Source organism: Aspergillus fijiensis, assembly GCF_003184825.1.
Source record: "Aspergillus fijiensis CBS 313.89 unplaced genomic scaffold BO72scaffold_78, whole genome shotgun sequence".
Classification (NCBI taxonomy): domain Eukaryota; kingdom Fungi; phylum Ascomycota; class Eurotiomycetes; order Eurotiales; family Aspergillaceae; genus Aspergillus; species Aspergillus fijiensis.
This window is the reverse complement of record NW_024469054.1, coordinates 56,989-74,082: the sequence shown is the minus strand read 5'-3', so window position 1 is coordinate 74,082 and position 17,094 is coordinate 56,989. Positions and strand designations below refer to the sequence as shown.

General features: G+C 54.5%; 9 protein-coding genes across 9 annotated transcripts; 4 read left to right on the top strand and 5 right to left on the bottom strand.

The window, feature by feature from the left end:
- Window positions 1-351: 351 nt before the first annotated feature.
- On the bottom strand, window positions 352-2,566 carry BO72DRAFT_279483 (Zn(II)2Cys6 transcription factor domain-containing protein). The gene is made up of 6 exons (XM_040940265.1): window positions 2,536-2,566; window positions 2,152-2,465; window positions 1,849-2,087; window positions 1,506-1,792; window positions 1,322-1,443; window positions 352-1,253 (listed from the first exon to the last, which is right to left on the bottom strand). Exons 2-6 carry the CDS (start codon window positions 2,238-2,240, stop codon window positions 617-619), a joined length of 1,374 nt encoding a protein of 457 aa, XP_040796308.1. The 5' UTR covers window positions 2,241-2,465; window positions 2,536-2,566; the 3' UTR covers window positions 352-616.
- BO72DRAFT_279482 (uncharacterized protein) lies at window positions 2,567-3,540 on the bottom strand. The gene is made up of 2 exons (XM_040940264.1): window positions 2,776-3,540; window positions 2,567-2,720 (listed from the first exon to the last, which is right to left on the bottom strand). The coding sequence occupies exon 1, from the start codon at window positions 3,487-3,489 to the stop codon at window positions 2,878-2,880; it is 612 nt and encodes a 203-aa protein (XP_040796307.1). The 5' UTR covers window positions 3,490-3,540; the 3' UTR covers window positions 2,567-2,720; window positions 2,776-2,877.
- A 362-nt stretch (window positions 3,541-3,902) lies between these two features.
- On the top strand, window positions 3,903-4,271 carry BO72DRAFT_521123 (uncharacterized protein; the record flags this gene model as incomplete). The annotated part of the gene is made up of 1 exon (XM_040949738.1): window positions 3,903-4,271. The coding sequence occupies one exon, from the start codon at window positions 3,903-3,905 to the stop codon at window positions 4,245-4,247; it is 345 nt and encodes a 114-aa protein (XP_040796306.1). The 3' UTR covers window positions 4,248-4,271.
- A 134-nt stretch (window positions 4,272-4,405) lies between these two features.
- BO72DRAFT_440054 (Con-6 family protein) lies at window positions 4,406-5,101 on the bottom strand. Its single transcript, XM_040943434.1, has 3 exons — window positions 4,843-5,101; window positions 4,636-4,788; window positions 4,406-4,577 (listed from the first exon to the last, which is right to left on the bottom strand). Exons 1-3 carry the CDS (start codon window positions 4,887-4,889, stop codon window positions 4,493-4,495), a joined length of 285 nt encoding a protein of 94 aa, XP_040796305.1. The 5' UTR covers window positions 4,890-5,101; the 3' UTR covers window positions 4,406-4,492.
- Window positions 5,102-6,345: 1,244 nt separating this feature from the next.
- Window positions 6,346-7,015, top strand: BO72DRAFT_532015 (chitin binding peritrophin-A domain-containing protein; the record flags this gene model as incomplete). The annotated part of the gene is made up of 2 exons (XM_040950412.1): window positions 6,346-6,402; window positions 6,543-7,015. 2 exons carry the CDS (start codon window positions 6,346-6,348, stop codon window positions 6,834-6,836), a joined length of 351 nt encoding a protein of 116 aa, XP_040796304.1. The 3' UTR covers window positions 6,837-7,015.
- Window positions 7,016-7,034: 19 nt separating this feature from the next.
- BO72DRAFT_415152 (NAD(P)/FAD-dependent oxidoreductase) lies at window positions 7,035-8,719 on the bottom strand. Its single transcript, XM_040942563.1, has 7 exons — window positions 8,548-8,719; window positions 8,449-8,493; window positions 8,349-8,396; window positions 7,826-8,295; window positions 7,352-7,769; window positions 7,213-7,286; window positions 7,035-7,162 (listed from the first exon to the last, which is right to left on the bottom strand). Exons 1-7 carry the CDS (start codon window positions 8,602-8,604, stop codon window positions 7,081-7,083), a joined length of 1,194 nt encoding a protein of 397 aa, XP_040796303.1. The 5' UTR covers window positions 8,605-8,719; the 3' UTR covers window positions 7,035-7,080.
- Window positions 8,720-10,541: 1,822 nt separating this feature from the next.
- On the top strand, window positions 10,542-11,756 carry BO72DRAFT_389905 (putative lipase 8 precursor; the record flags this gene model as incomplete). The annotated part of the gene is made up of 1 exon (XM_040941785.1): window positions 10,542-11,756. One exon carries the CDS (start codon window positions 10,542-10,544, stop codon window positions 11,754-11,756), a length of 1,215 nt encoding a protein of 404 aa, XP_040796302.1.
- An 869-nt stretch (window positions 11,757-12,625) lies between these two features.
- On the top strand, window positions 12,626-14,588 carry BO72DRAFT_532012 (putative long-chain-fatty-acid-CoA ligase; the record flags this gene model as incomplete). Its single annotated transcript, XM_040950411.1, has 5 exons — window positions 12,626-12,986; window positions 13,042-13,351; window positions 13,433-13,815; window positions 13,869-14,198; window positions 14,257-14,588. The coding sequence occupies 5 exons, from the start codon at window positions 12,626-12,628 to the stop codon at window positions 14,586-14,588; spliced, it is 1,716 nt and encodes a 571-aa protein (XP_040796301.1).
- Window positions 14,589-14,736: 148 nt separating this feature from the next.
- BO72DRAFT_532011 (aldehyde dehydrogenase family protein) lies at window positions 14,737-16,809 on the bottom strand (the record flags this gene model as incomplete). Its single annotated transcript, XM_040950410.1, has 6 exons — window positions 14,737-15,291; window positions 15,366-15,708; window positions 15,801-15,861; window positions 15,925-16,140; window positions 16,211-16,443; window positions 16,513-16,809. 6 exons carry the CDS (start codon window positions 16,807-16,809, stop codon window positions 14,999-15,001), a joined length of 1,443 nt encoding a protein of 480 aa, XP_040796300.1. The 3' UTR covers window positions 14,737-14,998.
- Window positions 16,810-17,094: the final 285 nt, after the last annotated feature.

Genomic DNA, 17,094 nt, shown 5'->3' with positions numbered 1-17,094 from the left:
CAATCAATCTCGTATCCACCAGCCAGGATAAGATAACCCGCAACGGACAAAGGACCCGGACGTGGTGTGCTGCTAAGCGAAGATAACGTTAACCTTGCCAATTTGCGCCAAGACGCCGATATCAGCCTTGCGCCAGCACTGCCACACATCCCACTCCCCGGTCCAGCCTGTCAGCATCCTTCCAGGCGTGGGGCGCCCATTCTTCACCTCTCGCCTTTAGCCGAATCGAGTTGGGGCGGAAACTATCTCCTGAGAACCCCGCCGGCGCTAGGCCAGTTCGGAGGAACGGTTGGAGAGAGTCCCAGACTCCCAGGGTCTGATCGATCACCAACGCGGCAGAGCGTTGAGATTGAGAAAGCCCCTCTTTCTGTTTTGAGAACGGGTCGAAAATCTCGCTTAACCCTCAGCCTCACGCTACACACCGCATTGGACCCGTCCAATAGACCGGGTGCCCTCAGTGGGGCCATGTTTCTGGACGGTTCGGCAGGGCCGAAAAAAGGATCAAGGATCACAACGGGCTGCAAAAATAAAGCCCTCCGTTGGGCAGAAGGATTGCAAGTGGGGTGGGGTGCCGACGAGCTGAAGAAAAATTAGACTTGGTCCATGAGACCCCTAATTAGACCGCTTTCTCATCATCGAGTTGCAGGGCTGCCCGTCGCAGGCTTCGAAGCCAGTCGAAGTGCGAAGACAGGTCATCGAGGAAGGTGTAGTCCCCGTCAATGTTGAGGATTCGTGCTGTGGATGCTTGCCGGAAGTAAAACCAGGTCCGGATTTGAGAATCGCTCGACGCGGCAGCGCCAGTGATGCAGGCCCACGTGTGAGGCACGGGAAAATGCCGCAGCCAGACCTCCTCGTCCGTCAGGGCTAGCGCATCTCGCAGGTTCCTCGCCAATGCGTCGAGGTACTCAACAAAACTGCACCCGTTGGCCCCGCCATCGGCGATCGTCTGGAAAATCTTGCAAGCGAGATAACAGCACTGGTAGATAGGGTCCTCAGTGGTGGGAGGAGGCATTGTGCGCGTCGCTGGCGTGTCTTGGCGCCAGTGATCCGTTGGATGGGAAGTCATTAGATGAAGCTTTGTCTGGTGAACATGTTGGAAGAGGGCCTTGATCGAGCAAGTGAAGTTGTCGGGTCCAGGTGGCCTTGTAGGCATGTTGAGGATCCGTTCTTCGAGGCTGAGTGGAGGCATGAGCTGAAACTGAGGTCCGGTGCTCAACCCCAAATCAAAGACGATATTCGACACGATTCGGTTCCTGTGATTCAGAGAGTCAGTCACCCGCTCTAAGGAAAGGAGGGAACGCCCCGAGAAGACCAAACGAACATGTGGATGAGTGATGAAATTAGACCGTCCAAGCCCAGGTTGTGCATCCCGCCCCGTAGCAGAACCATGTTTTCCAGGCCAGCTCGATGTACTTCAGCTGAAGCTCGATCACCACCAAGATTCTGGACCTGTCGTCAGCCGTACTTTATCTTCCGGTGTAGAGGGAAGGAGAATGATTGCATACAGCAAATAGTGCCAGTGGGGTGATGGAAGCGATCGTGCGATCGTCCAACGCGGTCGCTGGGTCGGCAAGTCGCTTTTTGACCAGCTTGATCAGCTCATTATAGTGGTAAAGGGTGATCATGCTTTGCTTCTGTCCCCGACAGATATCAAAGTGTGAAGACCCGGCGAACAGCGTGGCATGAAACAGGCAGGGATCTTCCATAGCGCTTCTCAGCCAAACGGTCTGCAGCTTGTAAGCACTACATTTGGCGGTGACGGGGATCTGGGCAACACCAAGTCCGTTATGAACTAAATCCCGTGGCTGGTCAGCGCAAGTGAAGACAGGACTGGGGATACATTCTCACAGTGTTTGATCAACTTTGGCATGTACCAGCGGTAGGCGATGGGATACGATTCCGGGACGGTCGGAGACTGTATGGCCCAGGACAAAGACAGTTGGTCCGACACGGCTTCCCATGAATCCGGGCTGATATCTCTTGGATTCTCCTTGCAGTATTCGACCGCGACAGGGGCATTGAGCTTTTGTTTCTCGTGGATCGGGTCAGTAACCCGATAGATGGCGTAAAAACACTTGCGGCCAGTCCTGAAGAATCTCGGTTAAGATGCGCGGCTGAAGATAAGCAAAGGGGGGGGGGGGCGTAACTTACTTGTGACACAGGGCGCATGATGGGTATGCTCGGTCGCATTTCCTCTTTCGCTGGCGACAGGACTCACAAGCAACAAGCATAACCTTCATTGTGATTGCAATAGTTGAAATGAAGATGGGAAGGGCAGAGAGGGAAGGGTAAGTGTGTACTAGGTAGAAGTGAGTAGTAGATTGGTGATTTACCGGTCTGCAGCGTAGACAGCAGTAGATCTGAGGTAGTCTAAGCGGGGTCTAGCCGTTTTAGTCCCTGATCTTCCTGGCTCTCCTCAGCCAACCTCTTTCCTTTCCTCAGGCAGCAAGTTTCTATGCCGAAGTCTATACATGAGCATACATCAGCATACATCAGCAAACATCAGTCCACTCCTGCACCTGCCAGATTGCTTACCTCTGCATCTTCTCTATCGTCATTTCTTGTGTGCCCCCTTGCAAAATTATGCCCCAAGATATATTTTCTCTGATAAAGTTGGGAGCGCTGCTTCTCGACCATAATCGTGCAGAGAAAAAGTGACTGTGGTTCATCAGACCACTCCTGATCAAGAATAGAAGCCATGTTTGTATTGCAAGAATTATCTGTATTATCGCTGTCATTACTCAGTTCAATGGTTCCATGCTTGGAAAAGTCTACCATGTCAAATGCTTACCACCTAGCAAGCCCTCAGATCTGGCCTGGAAGGCTGCCATTTTCGTAGAGTGCCGGACCATCACCAACACGTTGTGCCGGCCCAGTTCATTTCAAGCACTGTACGGTCAGATTGCGTATGAGGTAAGAATTGTGGGATGGCCTTTGGTTGTTCGAAACGCTGCTATACGCTGTAGACAGAGCCGACAGTCCTTCGTCAAAGAGAGCTGTCTGGAGGTGCATGCTAGATGGTGATGCGTGCTGTGGAACTATCAGGACTCGGATAGAAAGAACCGCTGACAGATATCTCCCCATCCCTTGGTTTGGTCTGTAAGCTGACAACTGGTTTCTTGCATTGGTCGTTGAGGGAATTTGAGGTAGTTTTGATGGTCGGGATGGCGACATAGCATTGTCTAGAGTGAGACTTGCCCTCTCCCGTCCAGCCTGCTCAGGTGGTAGTTCCCAGGTCAAATTGCCCCAGGGGACCGGGCAAAAGTTTGGCTTGAAGGATTCGACCCGTCGATCGATGATATATGTGCACGCTGACTGTTGACCTCGCTTGGTCTGCGCCAGGCACCAGGGAGGCACCAGCAGGCACCAGTCTGCATGCCTTATCTGATATCTTGCTCTCACTTGCAGCACGTAGGGATATGTTAAGCGAGTCAGGGCTTCCTTCGTGGAGACACTGATCCACACCGGTAGAGGCTGCCCTAGGGACATGCCACTGAGGCGACGCTGACTCGTCTGAATGCTTGTTTTCCCTCGATCGAGTTCTCAAGCTGTCTAGAAGCTTGAAGGTAGTCCCGAAGAAAACGGATTAGTGGAGCACTAGCGTGCGGACTAGCCCGCCCTTAACGCCGATCGTGTACATCCCCGGAAGATCATCACTCGAGCCTCTCGACTGGGGAAATGAAGCTTTAGATGCGGTGTAGCACGATCGACGTCTATACATGAACCGGGGTGTACATATAAAGGCGAAGATGTGTTGACAGGGATTCCCTATCTCCTACAACGCCATTCCCACTCTTTCAGTCAACCACAAACCTTGTCCACAAGTAAGCCGGTAAGCTATCACAGTAGATGCAGTTACTTACCAATTCCAAACCTCTAGAATTCTCATCGTCTCTGAAACCATGCGTCTTCACTCTGTCCTCTTTTGTCTTACCTTTTCCACGGCTGCCGTTGCCAAAGGGTGCTCCTACGACGGCTTCCAAGAATGCGTGACCTATTACGCCGATTCCGACTGCCATCACAGTATTGGCAACTACATTCCGACCTGTGAGGGAAACTGCTTCCAATTCAGCTCTTTCCAGGGACTGGTGGTGGAAGGCAACTTCATTCATGGCACCGACTGCATCGTGTACTCAGACCCGTACTGTCAAAATGAGATCGGTGTCACTCCGAATGCGATCAACCAGAACATCGATTGTCTTTCGTACGGCGAAGCACAGTCGATGAAATGTTACTTCGACTGTTGAGTGGGGGAGATATCGGATAAGCGGGAATCACGCCAATGTTCAGCTGAGGGTTGTTGCGAAGGTCAGATACCATTGCTGCGGGGAGATAATGCGTGTTCATGATGAATTTACCCGCGCTTGCAGTAGAGGGTTTGGAAATGTACATAGGGACCAATTACGTGACAAGCATCGGATATATTCCGTCATAGTAGTACAGCGTCAATTATACATAATACATTAGTCATACCACGCTCGAAAACAAGCCCTTACTCATCCGGACCGCCCATCTGGTTCAGCTTCTGCCCGGCGGCCTCCTTGCCCTGCTGCGACACACCGGGGTTGTTCTGCGCACTGTGGGAAGGACGTCAGGTTTTATTATCAGGACAGGGTTGTGAGGAAGGATGCTTACGCTTTGAGTCCACCCGCGACGCGGTTGGGGTCCTTCTGGTTGTCACCACGGAGGTTGTGCAACTCGTCCGAGGGCTGAGAGCCGCCAAGCTGGTCGAGCATGGACTGAGCGTTCTGCTTGGCCTCATCGGAGACTCTGGGGTTGTTGATGGTGCTGCGTGATCATCAGAGACGGCTCTTCTCTTGATTGTGAATGAAGATGACTCACGCCTTGTAGCCACGCATGGCATTGACTCTGTCTTCAGCGGAGGACATTTTGAGAAATTGTTGTAGAGAATGGAGTGTACGGTGGGCGAGATGTGATCACTTGGTTGAATTGAAAATGAACAATTGCCTCGACACAACCATGGTATACTTATACCTTCGAATGCAGCCAGCTGCGTTTGATGTCAGAGCGCGTCACCCACCCCGCGTCGTCATTCTTTCATCGTCCACCCAGTCTTTGGGGAAGTCGAGGTCAAATTGACTTCATTGCGGAGACATGACGAGGAGGGTAGGTAATCTATGCTGGGTGAAATCTTGGGTCGACCCCTGTGCATGGGGATTTTGCATTGGTCGATTCGTCCATCGCCCGATCGAAGCGATCGAAGCGTTGATCAGGGTTGGAGGGTGGGGGACTGGGGATTCTAGAACTCTGGATCGCCGGGAGGTGCTTGTTTCGGGATGGGGGGGGGGGCCGATCTACTAGCCGTGGACTGGGCGAGATCAATTTGCAATCATCACTCAATGTTGTATCTACTGTAGAACCGAAATGGCAGACTCAACAACCATTTCTGTGTTGATCTCAATTCATAGACTAGTAAAGTTCTGTGTGCTGAGCAAACCCTTGGCTCCCTTACAAAAGGCCGACGTCATGTCGATGTGTCTGTGTTGGGACGGCCAGGCCCTTTTCTGCCACCGCCCAGATTGAACAGGTTTCGCCAGCCGATTTTTCTGGACTGTTAGCTCTTATATCCGCTTAAATCCGCGGTTTTCGTTGCGAGGTCGCGAGCGTTCTGCCGGTCCAGGCGGTCTGAGTGGCGGTCGAAGGTTCAACGGAAGGTCTGGCAGATACTCACCGCTTTGTGCATCCTCCGCCTCCCAGCGCAGCGCAGCGCCAAGCACCGCTGCATTTGTTGTCATTGCATCGTCTTTTCTTGGGGGCGGGGCTCTTGCCTCTGGAGCTTGGTCCGGAGTATAAAGTCTTTGTCCGAGTAATGCACCTCTCTCACCATCCAACAGACCTCAATGGTTGACTGCGATGGAACGCAACTTTGGCACTACCCCGGAGACACCAATTCTAGCTCCCGTCGCAGGATCGACCCTGACGCGTCTTACCCCTTGGTCCCTGCAGCGACAACCTCCGCTTCGGACATTCCTCGCGCTATGCTAAGCTACAAAGCTAGCCCCGTGATTCCCTGCACGATTCCAACACACTCGTCAAGTGAATCTCATCAATCTCCTCCTCTATCCAGCCGCGTAGCGCCTAATTGCATCTGGATTCAATAGCACTCCCACAGTTTATCATTAGCGGTCAATCCTCTTAAAATAACATCCAGTCAAACATATAGAAGGGTACAGTACTATCAGCAGCAAGAGGCCGAGTCTAGCCCTGTACCTTGCCTTAGACACCCTTCCCCTTCCCCATCCAGGCACCGCGCCCCACAAGCGGCATGATATCGAATTCCAGAGGCACCAAACCCACCCCCCTCTGCTCCCCATACCAGACAACATGAACATAAATATCGATAGATTCCGTCGGCCCATGCGCTGGGGCGCTGCTCACTCGGTGCCTGGACCTTTTGACTAAAGTCCGCATACACTTTTCTTTACCTATTCCTACCTACTCCGTGAGTATACCCTTACCCCTGCCAGTTACATCCACACTAAGGATATACAACCTCACACAATGACTGACACTGATCGCAGAGCCAAATTCTCCTACCTTCTCCAGTACTCCCCCTCACAATGCGCCTCCTTCACCAAGCCCTAACGGTGTTCCTCGCCGCCGTCCTCCTCGATACCGCCGCCGCCGCCGACTGTCGCCCTGGCGCCACCCGCCCCGACCGCTTCGACTGCCACGCCTACCACCGATGTGACGCGGGAGAGTTTGTACGGCTGCACTGCGCCCCGGGCCAGGCCTACAGCGTGTACACCGGCACCTGCGAGCCGGAGTGGCGGTCGCCGGGGTGTCATCAGGGGGTGACCCAGGAGATTCACTGAGTGTGACTTATCTTTGTGTTCAGGGGATAGTATGATGTATGAGTGGAGTTCCACGCCCTTCGAACTGTGATGGTCCCCATTCTTTCTTTAAACTTCAATGTGTGGTCACACGTGCGCGCTTCTCAATGGAAATAATCTACGGCCATGGCGACGAGCCCCATTAAACTGCAAAACAAATGTATTGGTATCATGTCCTCTCTATACGACTACTAAAATGAATCTCTATCCTCCCTACCCGCCGAATTTACAAATGGTACTGAGACGGGGCACTCTCCTGGAACCCCAGACGATTCCACCACCGGTCCACGCCCATATCTTCCTTCGAACTGCACACTGTGTTAGCTGGGCCCTTATGCACACGCAGACATAAACTTACTCCCAGGACTCCTTGATCTCGGGCTCCGTCTTGCCCTCCGCGAGATTCGGGTTACGGAACACGATATTGTATTTCTAAAGCCCGTATGTTAGCATCTACACTTCCCAACAAAAAGGAAGGAAGGGATGGGTAAACTCACCAAGCCAAGCGTGATGTGGATCGCCATCGGGAACGGCGGATACACCTCCTCGGGCGTCTTCCCCTCGATCATCGCCTGGATGTTGTGCGCCACCGCGGCGGCCTGGGGCCCGCCGGGGCGGGCGGCCTTGCGCAGCCCCGTGTCGGCGATGTCGCCCACCGCGAACAGGTTCGGGTACTGCGGGTCCTGGAACTGCAGGGTCGGGCGGATGCGGATGAAGCCGTTGGCCGGGTTGATGAGGGAGTCCGGCGACGAGGCGGGCAGGGAGCGGAGCAGGTCGTTGTTGGGCCTCTGGCCGGTGGCCAGGATGACGAAGTCGGTGGGGAGTTCGGTGCCATTGTTGAGCTGGACGGTGAATGGAGTGCCGTTGTTTGGGAAGCCGGATTCGGGGACCACAATGCGGGCGCCGGTGATGGTTCTGCGGAGGGTCAGGGGAGGAGAGACGAATAGAGGAAGGTTAGAGGGGCTACATACTTGATACCAAGCTCGTCGAAGCGCTTCTTAACGATCTCGTGCAGCCCCCGGTGGAATTGGGGCATGAGCTGGTCGCGCGACTGCACCACCGTGATCTCCTTCTCCGGGTACAGCTCCTTCATGTCGGTCGCCATCTGCACGCCTACGGCGCCACCGCCGACAATGACCACGGATCTCGCTTGCTTTACGTCCGCTTGGTGCTTCTGCAGGTATTGCACGGAGGAGACCTTGTCTTCGTCACGCATCGCGGCGGGCTCGGCGAGGCGCGTGCCCGTCGCGACGACGAGATACTCGTAGGGGATCTGGCTCTGGCCCTGCCAGGCGCGATCCAGATTGACATATTTGGGTTGGACGGAGAGGACGCGAGCCTGCACGACGGCGTGTTGGGTCGAGTTGGGGGAGGAGGCGAAGAGGCGGGTGTAAGGAATGAATGCTTTGTGTTCGTGGCCAGGCAGAACGGCGAATCGGGGCTGCTGCGGGTTAGTCTAGTGTTGTGGGGGCGCAAATAAATTGATTGACTCACAAAGGCAAAAAGATGGTGGAAATGGCTGTGAGGTTCGATCAACAACACCTGTAGCGGAGTTAGTATATCGACAAAACGCCGCGGCGGGGCCGGGACTTACTCTGTGCGTGCTGGGTACTACCCGCGCCAGCTCCTCTGCAGCTCCCTGTTACAGTCAGTATTCACTGCAGTTGATGTTGAAAACGCCGCGGAGAAATACCCTTCCAACGTAGGACCCGCCAACTACAATAACGTTCTTTAGTGTCGAGGCGGCCATGGTGGCTTGTTGTGTATTCCAATTGTTCGAGATTTTGAGGACCAGGGAAGACAGAATCAGCGATATGGTCAGAGTTGAGAGTAGAGTCGCGATCCAAGACCTTCTTGAATTATCAAGCAGGAAGAGCGTGAGCAAAAAGCGAGTGCGCCGTGGGCAGGCTCCAAATATATAGGCGGGAGAAGACTGAGCCGGGAGGGCACTGCACGCGGAGAGCATCTCCTTATCTGATCGTCCGGGCTCGGTCTATTGGTCGCCTGCCTATCCTGGCCATCTCCGAGACTGAGGCCCGCCATCGGCTCCCATCCGCTGCCGGTGGCGTCATCTGCCTGGTTTGCGCCGAGGCTCGGGGTTAGGATTTAGTTAGATAGTTAGACTCTAAGGGCATGTCTAGATGAGCGACGGCGTTGAATGAAGGGTGTAAGCCATATTCTAGACTGCTATTTGCTCCATACGCCCTCTTAGTTCAACAATCTGTGGTTTGCAATCATGGGAAGGAAGACAGATGCCAAGTTATAACAGCCTTGGGGCCTAAGGCAAAAGCAGCAGCCAAGCCAACGACGGCAGTTAGTCTCGGCTTTAGCCCTCGGATTTTCGGCTTTCCGGCTCGGAGTGGGGGATGCCAGAGGCGAATGCTTCGGACCCCCATCAAAGCACTTTGTTTGAGTCCGAGATCTCGAATCGAGGGCTCGATCACCATTCGCACCATGGGTAGGACCTTGCACCACAAGGACAGCTCATCAGTGGAAGTGACTATCGTGGAGAACTAGGTGGCTTTGATCACGGATCTGATAGCCAGATCCGACGTTAGCCGCACCGGATGGATAACTACTCCACTTGTTGCCGACATCCTGTAAATCAGAGGATCCGTCATCGGGAATGTGGGGGACTGATATCTTAGTGTCGCAGAAAGGCAAGTTGTGAGGAATAAATGCCCACGAGGTACTCACATTCTGAATGCTGAATGTTGGAGAGTAGTTTGGGTGTCTCACATCCGTACCACATTGTCTGCGTCCACGACCTCCCCCAAGACTCATGCAGGGGCCACAACCACTCAGGCCCCGGATTTCCAGGTCCCGATGGCTTATAGTAGATGGACACTAGGTAGTTTCCACGCAAGTCTGGTGTAAGACAACGTTCGTGGTCCGCTGCACGGCTAGCAAGGATCTTTCATTTGAACCTACCTTGACCCCAGTCCCGACAGGAGGGTTCAAACAATGAATGGACGGGTGAGCGCTCAACCCAAGGTCCGATATGGACCTACGATGAGCGCGATTGAGCATTGTCCCGGAGCGACGTCGCTTGTGACGATGGATAGGGCAGGTCTGGTGAGAGACTCTAGAAATGATCACGTCCCCGAACTGTCCTGAAGGCCCCTTCTTTGCTGTTTTTGTCGGAGTCAAGATTGTCCGCTCGGGCTAGGACTGAGAAGGGTACCAGGGTACACCACCTACGAGTACGGTAACTTATTATCCGCAGTTTCCTGAACACTTGGCATACACCCTTGACTTCCGACTTGATCAACAGAGCCCCAAGTCCAGGAAAGATCCGCGAAGAGCCAGCCACAGCCACATTCGAAACGGGGAAATGCCACCATGCATTTTCGATTGTCGAAAAGGGTTAAAGGACACTGTGATCTCTCTCACCTTGGCACTTCAAAATAGGAAATAACACTAAAACAAAAAAAAAAAAAAAAAAAAAAAGAGCAAGGAAGCAGGTGCCGAGGATCAAAGCAAACGGGTTCGGGAAGGCTCGATGCAGGCTGCCGCTAAGCAGGAAGCACCTATAAGACGAGCATGTTGCCATCCCTGAATGACTCTGTACAATCACTGTTGGTTCCTCAGTGGATGTCCAGACTACTCAACATGCTCATCGTGAGCCACCTTCTCCGCCTGATAGCCCTTCTGTGGGCTGGCACCCCCTTCACAGGGGCTACCAACATGCCTCGTGGGTATAACAAGCCGCTGGCGCCAAATAGCGATCCGTTCTATACTCCTAACGATGACAGCTGGCGAGCGCAACCTCCGGGTTCCATCCTCAAATCCCGCCAAGTGACGATTGACTCGGCTCTCTTGATCCCCAAAGGCCTTGCCGCAGGGTATCAATTGCTCTACCGGACCACCAATGCCCACGGTCTGCCCAACTACGCAGTGACGACGATCCTGATCCCGTTCGGGGCCAAGCTGGATCGTTTCATCTCCTTCCAGACCGGGTACGACTCGGCCAACAATGACTGCGGCCCTTCGTACGGGCTGCAATTTGGCGCCTCCACGAATGCCAGCGAAGCCCTCATCGAGCTGGCGGTCGGGATGCTCCCATACCTGGAGAAGGGGATTCCGCTGGTTGTTCCGGACTATTTGCAAGTGGATGCGGCGTTCGCCGTCGGCCCCACGACAGCATACGGGGTGCTAGACTCCATGCGCGCCGTGCTCCGCTCGACACACATCACCGGACTGTCGGAGAATGCAACGATCACCATGCAGGGATACTCGCAAGGTGGCTTGGCTGCAGAATGGGCAGGTGAATATCGCAGTTCCTATGCGCCGGAAGTCCACATCGCCGGGGCCGCGATCGGGGGTATGCCGGTCAACATCTCCGAGGTCTTCATCGGTGTGGAAAAAACCCTCAGCTCGGGATTAGCCGCCGGGACTCTGGTCGGGATCGGCAATGCCTACCCTGAGTTCAGAGCGTACGTGGACGAGCATCTCATCCCCAAGTATCGACCGCTCCTTGAAATCGCACGGAAGCAATGCGTGGCCGACTTCTATAAGACCGTCTATGGTTATACTGTCCAGCTTGCATTCAGAAATATCACGGACTGGTTTGACACCGGACGAGGCTTCATTGCAGACAACCTGGACTTGTTTAACGAAATCGGGGTGCTCGCACTGCACGGGATGCCGGACTTCCCAATGTTTGTCTGGAAGGGGACGGACGATGAAGTCGCGGTGGGCATTGAGGAGCATGATGCCCTGGTGCAGGCGTGGTGCGATGCGGGAATTCCCATCCAATACCTGCGTGTGCACAAGACTCTTCACACGCCTAGCATTCCGCCGGGTCTGCCGGGGGCGCGGGCTTTCATGATGGATGTTTTTGAGGGAAATCCTCCGACTGAATGCACGACCGAGGACAAGTTTGGCACCGGCGATGAGTAAATAAACTATCTTTAGGGAGGAAAGAACGCCATCGATGGTCGATGACCCCATAACGGCATCAGTCCTAAATGGTATTGTTAGCAGCTATGTTAGCAAACTGGATATGCCCTACTAGGCCCCTCATCTTATCCACTTGCTCGCAGACGTTCCTTGTTTCCATTCAACCGGTGCAATCGAACCAGGCCGTAGGGATGCTGTCCGAAATTACGATGTTGGACGAACAGCCAGGCGATAACATGGTTTCGCGTCGTACGTACCACGCTTCCAGACCCAATTTGGAAGTCTGTCCAGCTCCTGTAGTACCATGGCTCCAAAGACCCACTGGAATGCCGGTTGGAGTGTCACTGCACGCTTCAGTACGAGCCACATGCATCAATACATTGATCTTCCGGCGATGGATCTTGAGGTCAGACTGTTGGGGATTGCCCCTAACCTCGAAGAGGAAACAGTTTGTTGTCGATCAGCTTCCAAATTGCATTAGATTTCAGCGTGGAGCCAATGAATTCAATCTCAAGGTCGCACCTGAAAGACGAGTCCCTGAGCGCAGTCTTCCATTACTCAAGCCGAGGCGCGAGAGAAGGCAGGGCAGGCCACAGCAGCCGCGCAAGAACCACGCTGCAGTACCACTCGCCACGCCCGCTGTAGAACAGCCCGCCTTCTCTTCTTGCCCAATGCCACACCCAGTCACGGGGAAACCAAGTGGCCACCTTATGTCCATGAGATTCCGGTTGCAAGGTTGCACCCAAATGAGGTCCCAGCGCTCTTCACGCATGCCGCACTGGTCGGGTTTCGAGTGCTATAATAGAGCCTCTTCCTTCAACTCTCCTCAATGACAGTCAAACGACCGCCCGCGTTAGCATCTATGCACCATGTCTTCAACAGCTGCGCCCAAATCAATCGTCCACGGACCCTCACACCCCCCTCTGAAACTCTGCACAATTGGCCAGCTTCTCCGCCAACAGGCCGACCGAGTCAACTCCCGCCGAGCGGTCGTTGAAGTCCAGTCCGGGGCACGATTGACCTACCACGATCTCGAGATCCGGGCCAAGCAGATCGCGCGAGCCCTAATAGCCAGCGGGGTTCAACGCGGCGATCGGATTGCTATCTTCCTCGGAAACTGCGAAGTCTACGTGGAGATCTTCTTTGCGGTTGCCAGGATCGGGGCGGTGGCAGTCTTGCTTCACGGGACGTATACCCCAAATGAAGCGCGGAATGTGCTGCGGACCACCGGTGCGTATAACGACAAGTGTCATTCCGGGAAGGATATACTGAAGGCTTGTCGCAGAATGCTCTACCCTGTTCATCTCGAGTGGTCTGGGAAATAGAGGCTCGCGTGCCTTTCTGAGCTACCTTGAAGAATCCAACATGTCACTGGCTGTCGATGTGCCATCGGTGAAGCGCATTGTCTTGGTTCATGACGATCACCCAGATGGCAGTTACTTGACTTCCTGGACAACATTTCTTGTCAGTGGGGATACAGTGAGCCCGCCGCGACTCAGTCAGCTCGAGGATGAGGTTGGCGGTGACACAGTATGCAGCTTTCTCTTGACGAGCGGGACCACCGGCGTCCCCAAGGTGGCTATGTTGACACATGCGTGAGTAAAACATTTTTTTTCTAAGCCTGGAACCGAACTTGAATGCTCACTTGCGAGCATAATTGTAAATGACTTGATTAGGAACATCATCAACAATGCCTTTCTGGCAGGGAATCACATGGCCCTGACCGAGGAAAGTATCATCTGCAACCCACTGCCCCTGTTTCATTCCGGGGGCCTGATACTCGGCCTCATGACATGCGTCGTCCATGGAGCCTGCATCGTATTCCCCGCGCCAAGTTTCAGTGCATCTCGCACCCTCGATTGCCTCTCAGCAGAAAAGTGCACTGGAATGCATGGCGTCCCGACCATGTTCGCTGCGGTCCTTCGCCACAGGCACCCGCAGCCCATGAAATGCCCAATCCGGCTCAAAACTGGTCTCATAGGAGGTAGTGCTCCTTCAGAGGCACTGTGGCTTCAGATCAAGGATGAACTTGGTGTCGAGGACTTTTCACTCGGATACGGTATGGCCATGTCCGGTGGCGATGTCATCAATGTCTCATTATGATTCATGCAGGAATGACCGAGACATCGGGTGCTGTCTTCATGTCCAAACCAGAAGACGCGGATGCGACCCGAATGCCACGCTCCCTGGCGATTTTGCCTCACACGAGCGCCAAGGTGGTTGACAGCAGGGGCGAGATCGTGACGGTCGGACAACGCGGCGAGCTCTGTGTCTCGGGCTACCTTGTACAGAAGGGATATTTCAACAATGGCGAGAAGACGCGTGCGGCCATAGTGCAGGACGAGAACGGGACACTGTGGATGCGGACGGGCGACGAAGCATTTTTCGACCGCGAGGGAAACTGCTCTGTGACCGGTCGCATCAAAGACATTATCATCCGAGGTAGACGCCCCGCCCCCATCGCTGCTCCTGGTGTCGGGTAATGCTAACCGGGTGACAGGAGGAGAGAACCTGTATCCAACGGAGATTGAGGATCGGCTGAGCGAGCATCCCTCCGTGCAGGGGGCGTGTGTGGTGGGCCTGCCGGACGACTACCTGGGCCAGGTGGTTGCGGCTTTCATTCAGCAGGAACCAGGAACTGAACGGCCATCCCTTGAGGAGCTGGCTGCATGGGTCCGCTTGAATTTGAGTTACCAGAAGGCTCCAACCCGGGTCTTCTGGCTTGGAGATGATGATCTGCCCAGGGATTTCCCTCTGTTGGGAAGTGGCAAGATTCGCAAGAATGTGCTGGAGGAGATTGGGTGTCAGAAACTGTGTGCATTGGATGCTTAGTGGTATGGTTGTTGGTGTGTGGGCCTATATTGCTGGGTCACATGTGTATACGAATATACGAAGCATTTGAAGAACGGAATTTCCACCAGAACTAAGAAACAAACCCCTACGCGTAGCAATGGAGTACTTGGCGTGTCATGTCATTGTTCTAGGAGATAGTGAATGCCTGTCTTCTTTTTTTCCGTCTTTGGTCACTATTCTCGCCCCGAGCCCGTTCCGCCGGCCAGGCCGAGAGAGAGAAAAACGCGAATTATGAAGGAGCTGAGGGGAGTACCCCAAGCCCGTAAAGGCATATATCATTGCATATCAAACGAATCAAACGGGAAAGGTACATCACATCGATCTCCGGGGCTCCAATGCCTTCCCAACCATCGAGTACCAAAGCTCAAGTTGCCCCCGGGGCGGGGGGCTTATGCATGCTTTTTGTGCAGGAAAAGACTTTGGACATTGCAGAAGCTCTTCAGCCCGGCGAGCCCCCACTCGACGCTCAGACCACTCTCTTTGTGGCCGCTAAATGGGATCGCGGGGGACAGAACAAAATGATTATTTGTCCACACCGTTCCGGCCTCGAGTTGGCGCGCAACACGGGCGGCGCGGGTCAAATCCTCCGTCCAGACGGAGGCGCCCAACCCCAGCAGGCTGTTGTTGGCCCGCTCGATGACCTCGGATTCCTCCTCCCACGAGAGAAGGGGCACAATCGGACCTATCCACCACACCAGTCATTCAGTGCGTGCGTCCAGGTGGGGGTGGGGGGGGGATGGGAATTGATGAATTTACCAAAGGGCTCATCCACCACAATGCGGGACGAATCGGGCGGCCGGTCGATGATGGTGGGGGGAAGGAAATATCCACCGGTCGAAGGTTGGTCAATGGCACCGCCCACACAGACCTGCCAGCCCTCGGTCTTGATCTCGTCAAAGAACGTCTTGACGCGGGAATACTGCATCTCGTTCTGGAGGGGACCGTGGGTGATTCCCGGCTGGGAGCCGTCTCCCAGCGAGAATGCGTTCACGGCGCGGACGAGAGCGGCCTTGAATTCGTCGAAGATTGACTTGTGGACGTAGATGCGCTTGATGTTCAGGCAGATTTGGCCCGAGTTGAGAAAGGCGAAAAAGGCAATCTGGGGAAGGTTACTCGGTCAGGTCACCGGGTTCCGCTGAAATGCCCGTCTCAGGGGGGGAGGGAGGGGGGCGTAATCCATATAATCCATACCTTTTCCGCAGTACGCGCTACGTCGACATCGGGGAAAACAATGGCAGGGTCATTGCCGCCGCTGGAAATTCTGCGTTAGTCTTGCGTGACGGATGATGGAGGATGATGGAGGAGGAACCCCTACAGCTCGAGGGTGACTCTTTTCAGGGTGTCACTCGCACTCCGCAGCACCCGCTTACCGGTTGCGGTGGAACCGGTGAAGCTGATCTTGTCAAGGCCTGGGTGGCTGGTCATCCATGGACCCAGACTGTCGTCGCCGCTCAGAGACTGCACCACTCCCGGAGGGAAGAACGACTGGGCCAACTCCACAAGCTTGAGCCCCCCATACGGGGTGAAAGGCCTGTTGAGCAGAAAAGGCAGCGTCAGCAGCCAAGGTCGAGGTCGGTGATCCCCCGAAAATCAGAACTCACGAGGGTTTCACTATGATCACGTTTCCCGTCAGGAGCGCGGGGGCGATCTTGCCCGTGGCAAGCATCATGGGGAAATTCCAGGGCACGATGGCGCCGACCACGCCCAGAGGCACATATCGAGTAATCACCGTGTGAGAATCATCGTCGTGGGCGACCTCCTCGGGAAGCTGCAGGTCGGCCATCCCCCGCATCCAAGAGATGGTATTGTCCATCTCGGCGGTTGCTTGTGGGATCTATCCAAGCGAAAGAAGGTAGCCATCGAGCAGCAGGGAGAAAGTGACTGGGGTGGGGGGGGGACTTACCGGCTTTCCTTGCTCCAAAGTCAGCAGTTCTCGAAACCCAGTGTAGTTCTCTTCGATTGCATCGGCAAAGGCCAGCACGGCTCTCCGTCGCTGTTCGTAAGGAGTCGCCGACCAGCCTCTGAATGCGGCCTTGGCACACTGCACTGCGCGATCAAGATCGGCCTCGGTGGCCACTGGAACCTCCGGTAGTGCCTGACCATTAGCAGGGTTCAAGCCGTGCCGAATTGTGGCTGTGGGAGCGCTTTGGCCATTGACAATTTGCACATAAGAGGACTTCAGATCAAGGCTGGTTGCCATGGTGGATACGGCCGCGAAACGGAATCAGTGGTTACGAGGATTGAACAGAGGAAGGGGTTCTGGTTTTTCTACTCCCCGTCAGCAAGACGGTGGCGGCAGATCTGCCTTCCAGAGGGGCTATTATTGTCTTTACCCCGCGCGCGGGTGTTATCGTTACACCGCATGACTTACTCGATGGTCACTACGCCTGGGGTCCGTGAGTCCAAGTCCGTAGTAAGTACTAACCCATGACCTCGGATAAACAGTGCGTTTAGCTCGGATTGGGTATTTTATCCGCACGCACCT

Coding starts and splice junctions, on each gene's coding strand:
- BO72DRAFT_279483 (XM_040940265.1), bottom strand. CDS start 2,240: ATGAAGGTTATGCTTGTTGCTTGTGAGTCCTGTCGCCAGCGAAAGAGG. Junction 2,088..2,151: donor TCATGCGCCCTGTGTCACAA/GTAAGTTACGCC, acceptor GAGATTCTTCAG/GACTGGCCGCAAGTGTTTTT. Junction 1,793..1,848: donor GCCAAAGTTGATCAAACACT/GTGAGAATGTAT, acceptor CACGGGATTTAG/TTCATAACGGACTTGGTGTT.
- BO72DRAFT_279482 (XM_040940264.1), bottom strand. CDS start 3,489: ATGTCCCTAGGGCAGCCTCTACCGGTGTGGATCAGTGTCTCCACGAAG.
- BO72DRAFT_440054 (XM_040943434.1), bottom strand. CDS start 4,889: ATGTCCTCCGCTGAAGACAGAGTCAATGCCATGCGTGGCTACAAGGC. Junction 4,789..4,842: donor GCCATGCGTGGCTACAAGGC/GTGAGTCATCTT, acceptor ATGATCACGCAG/CACCATCAACAACCCCAGAG. Junction 4,578..4,635: donor GTCGCGGGTGGACTCAAAGC/GTAAGCATCCTT, acceptor TCCTTCCCACAG/TGCGCAGAACAACCCCGGTG.
- BO72DRAFT_415152 (XM_040942563.1), bottom strand. CDS start 8,604: ATGGCCGCCTCGACACTAAAGAACGTTATTGTAGTTGGCGGGTCCTAC. Junction 8,296..8,348: donor TCCACCATCTTTTTGCCTTT/GTGAGTCAATCA, acceptor AACCCGCAGCAG/CCCCGATTCGCCGTTCTGCC. Junction 7,163..7,212: donor GAGATCAAGGAGTCCTGGGA/GTAAGTTTATGT, acceptor CACAGTGTGCAG/TTCGAAGGAAGATATGGGCG.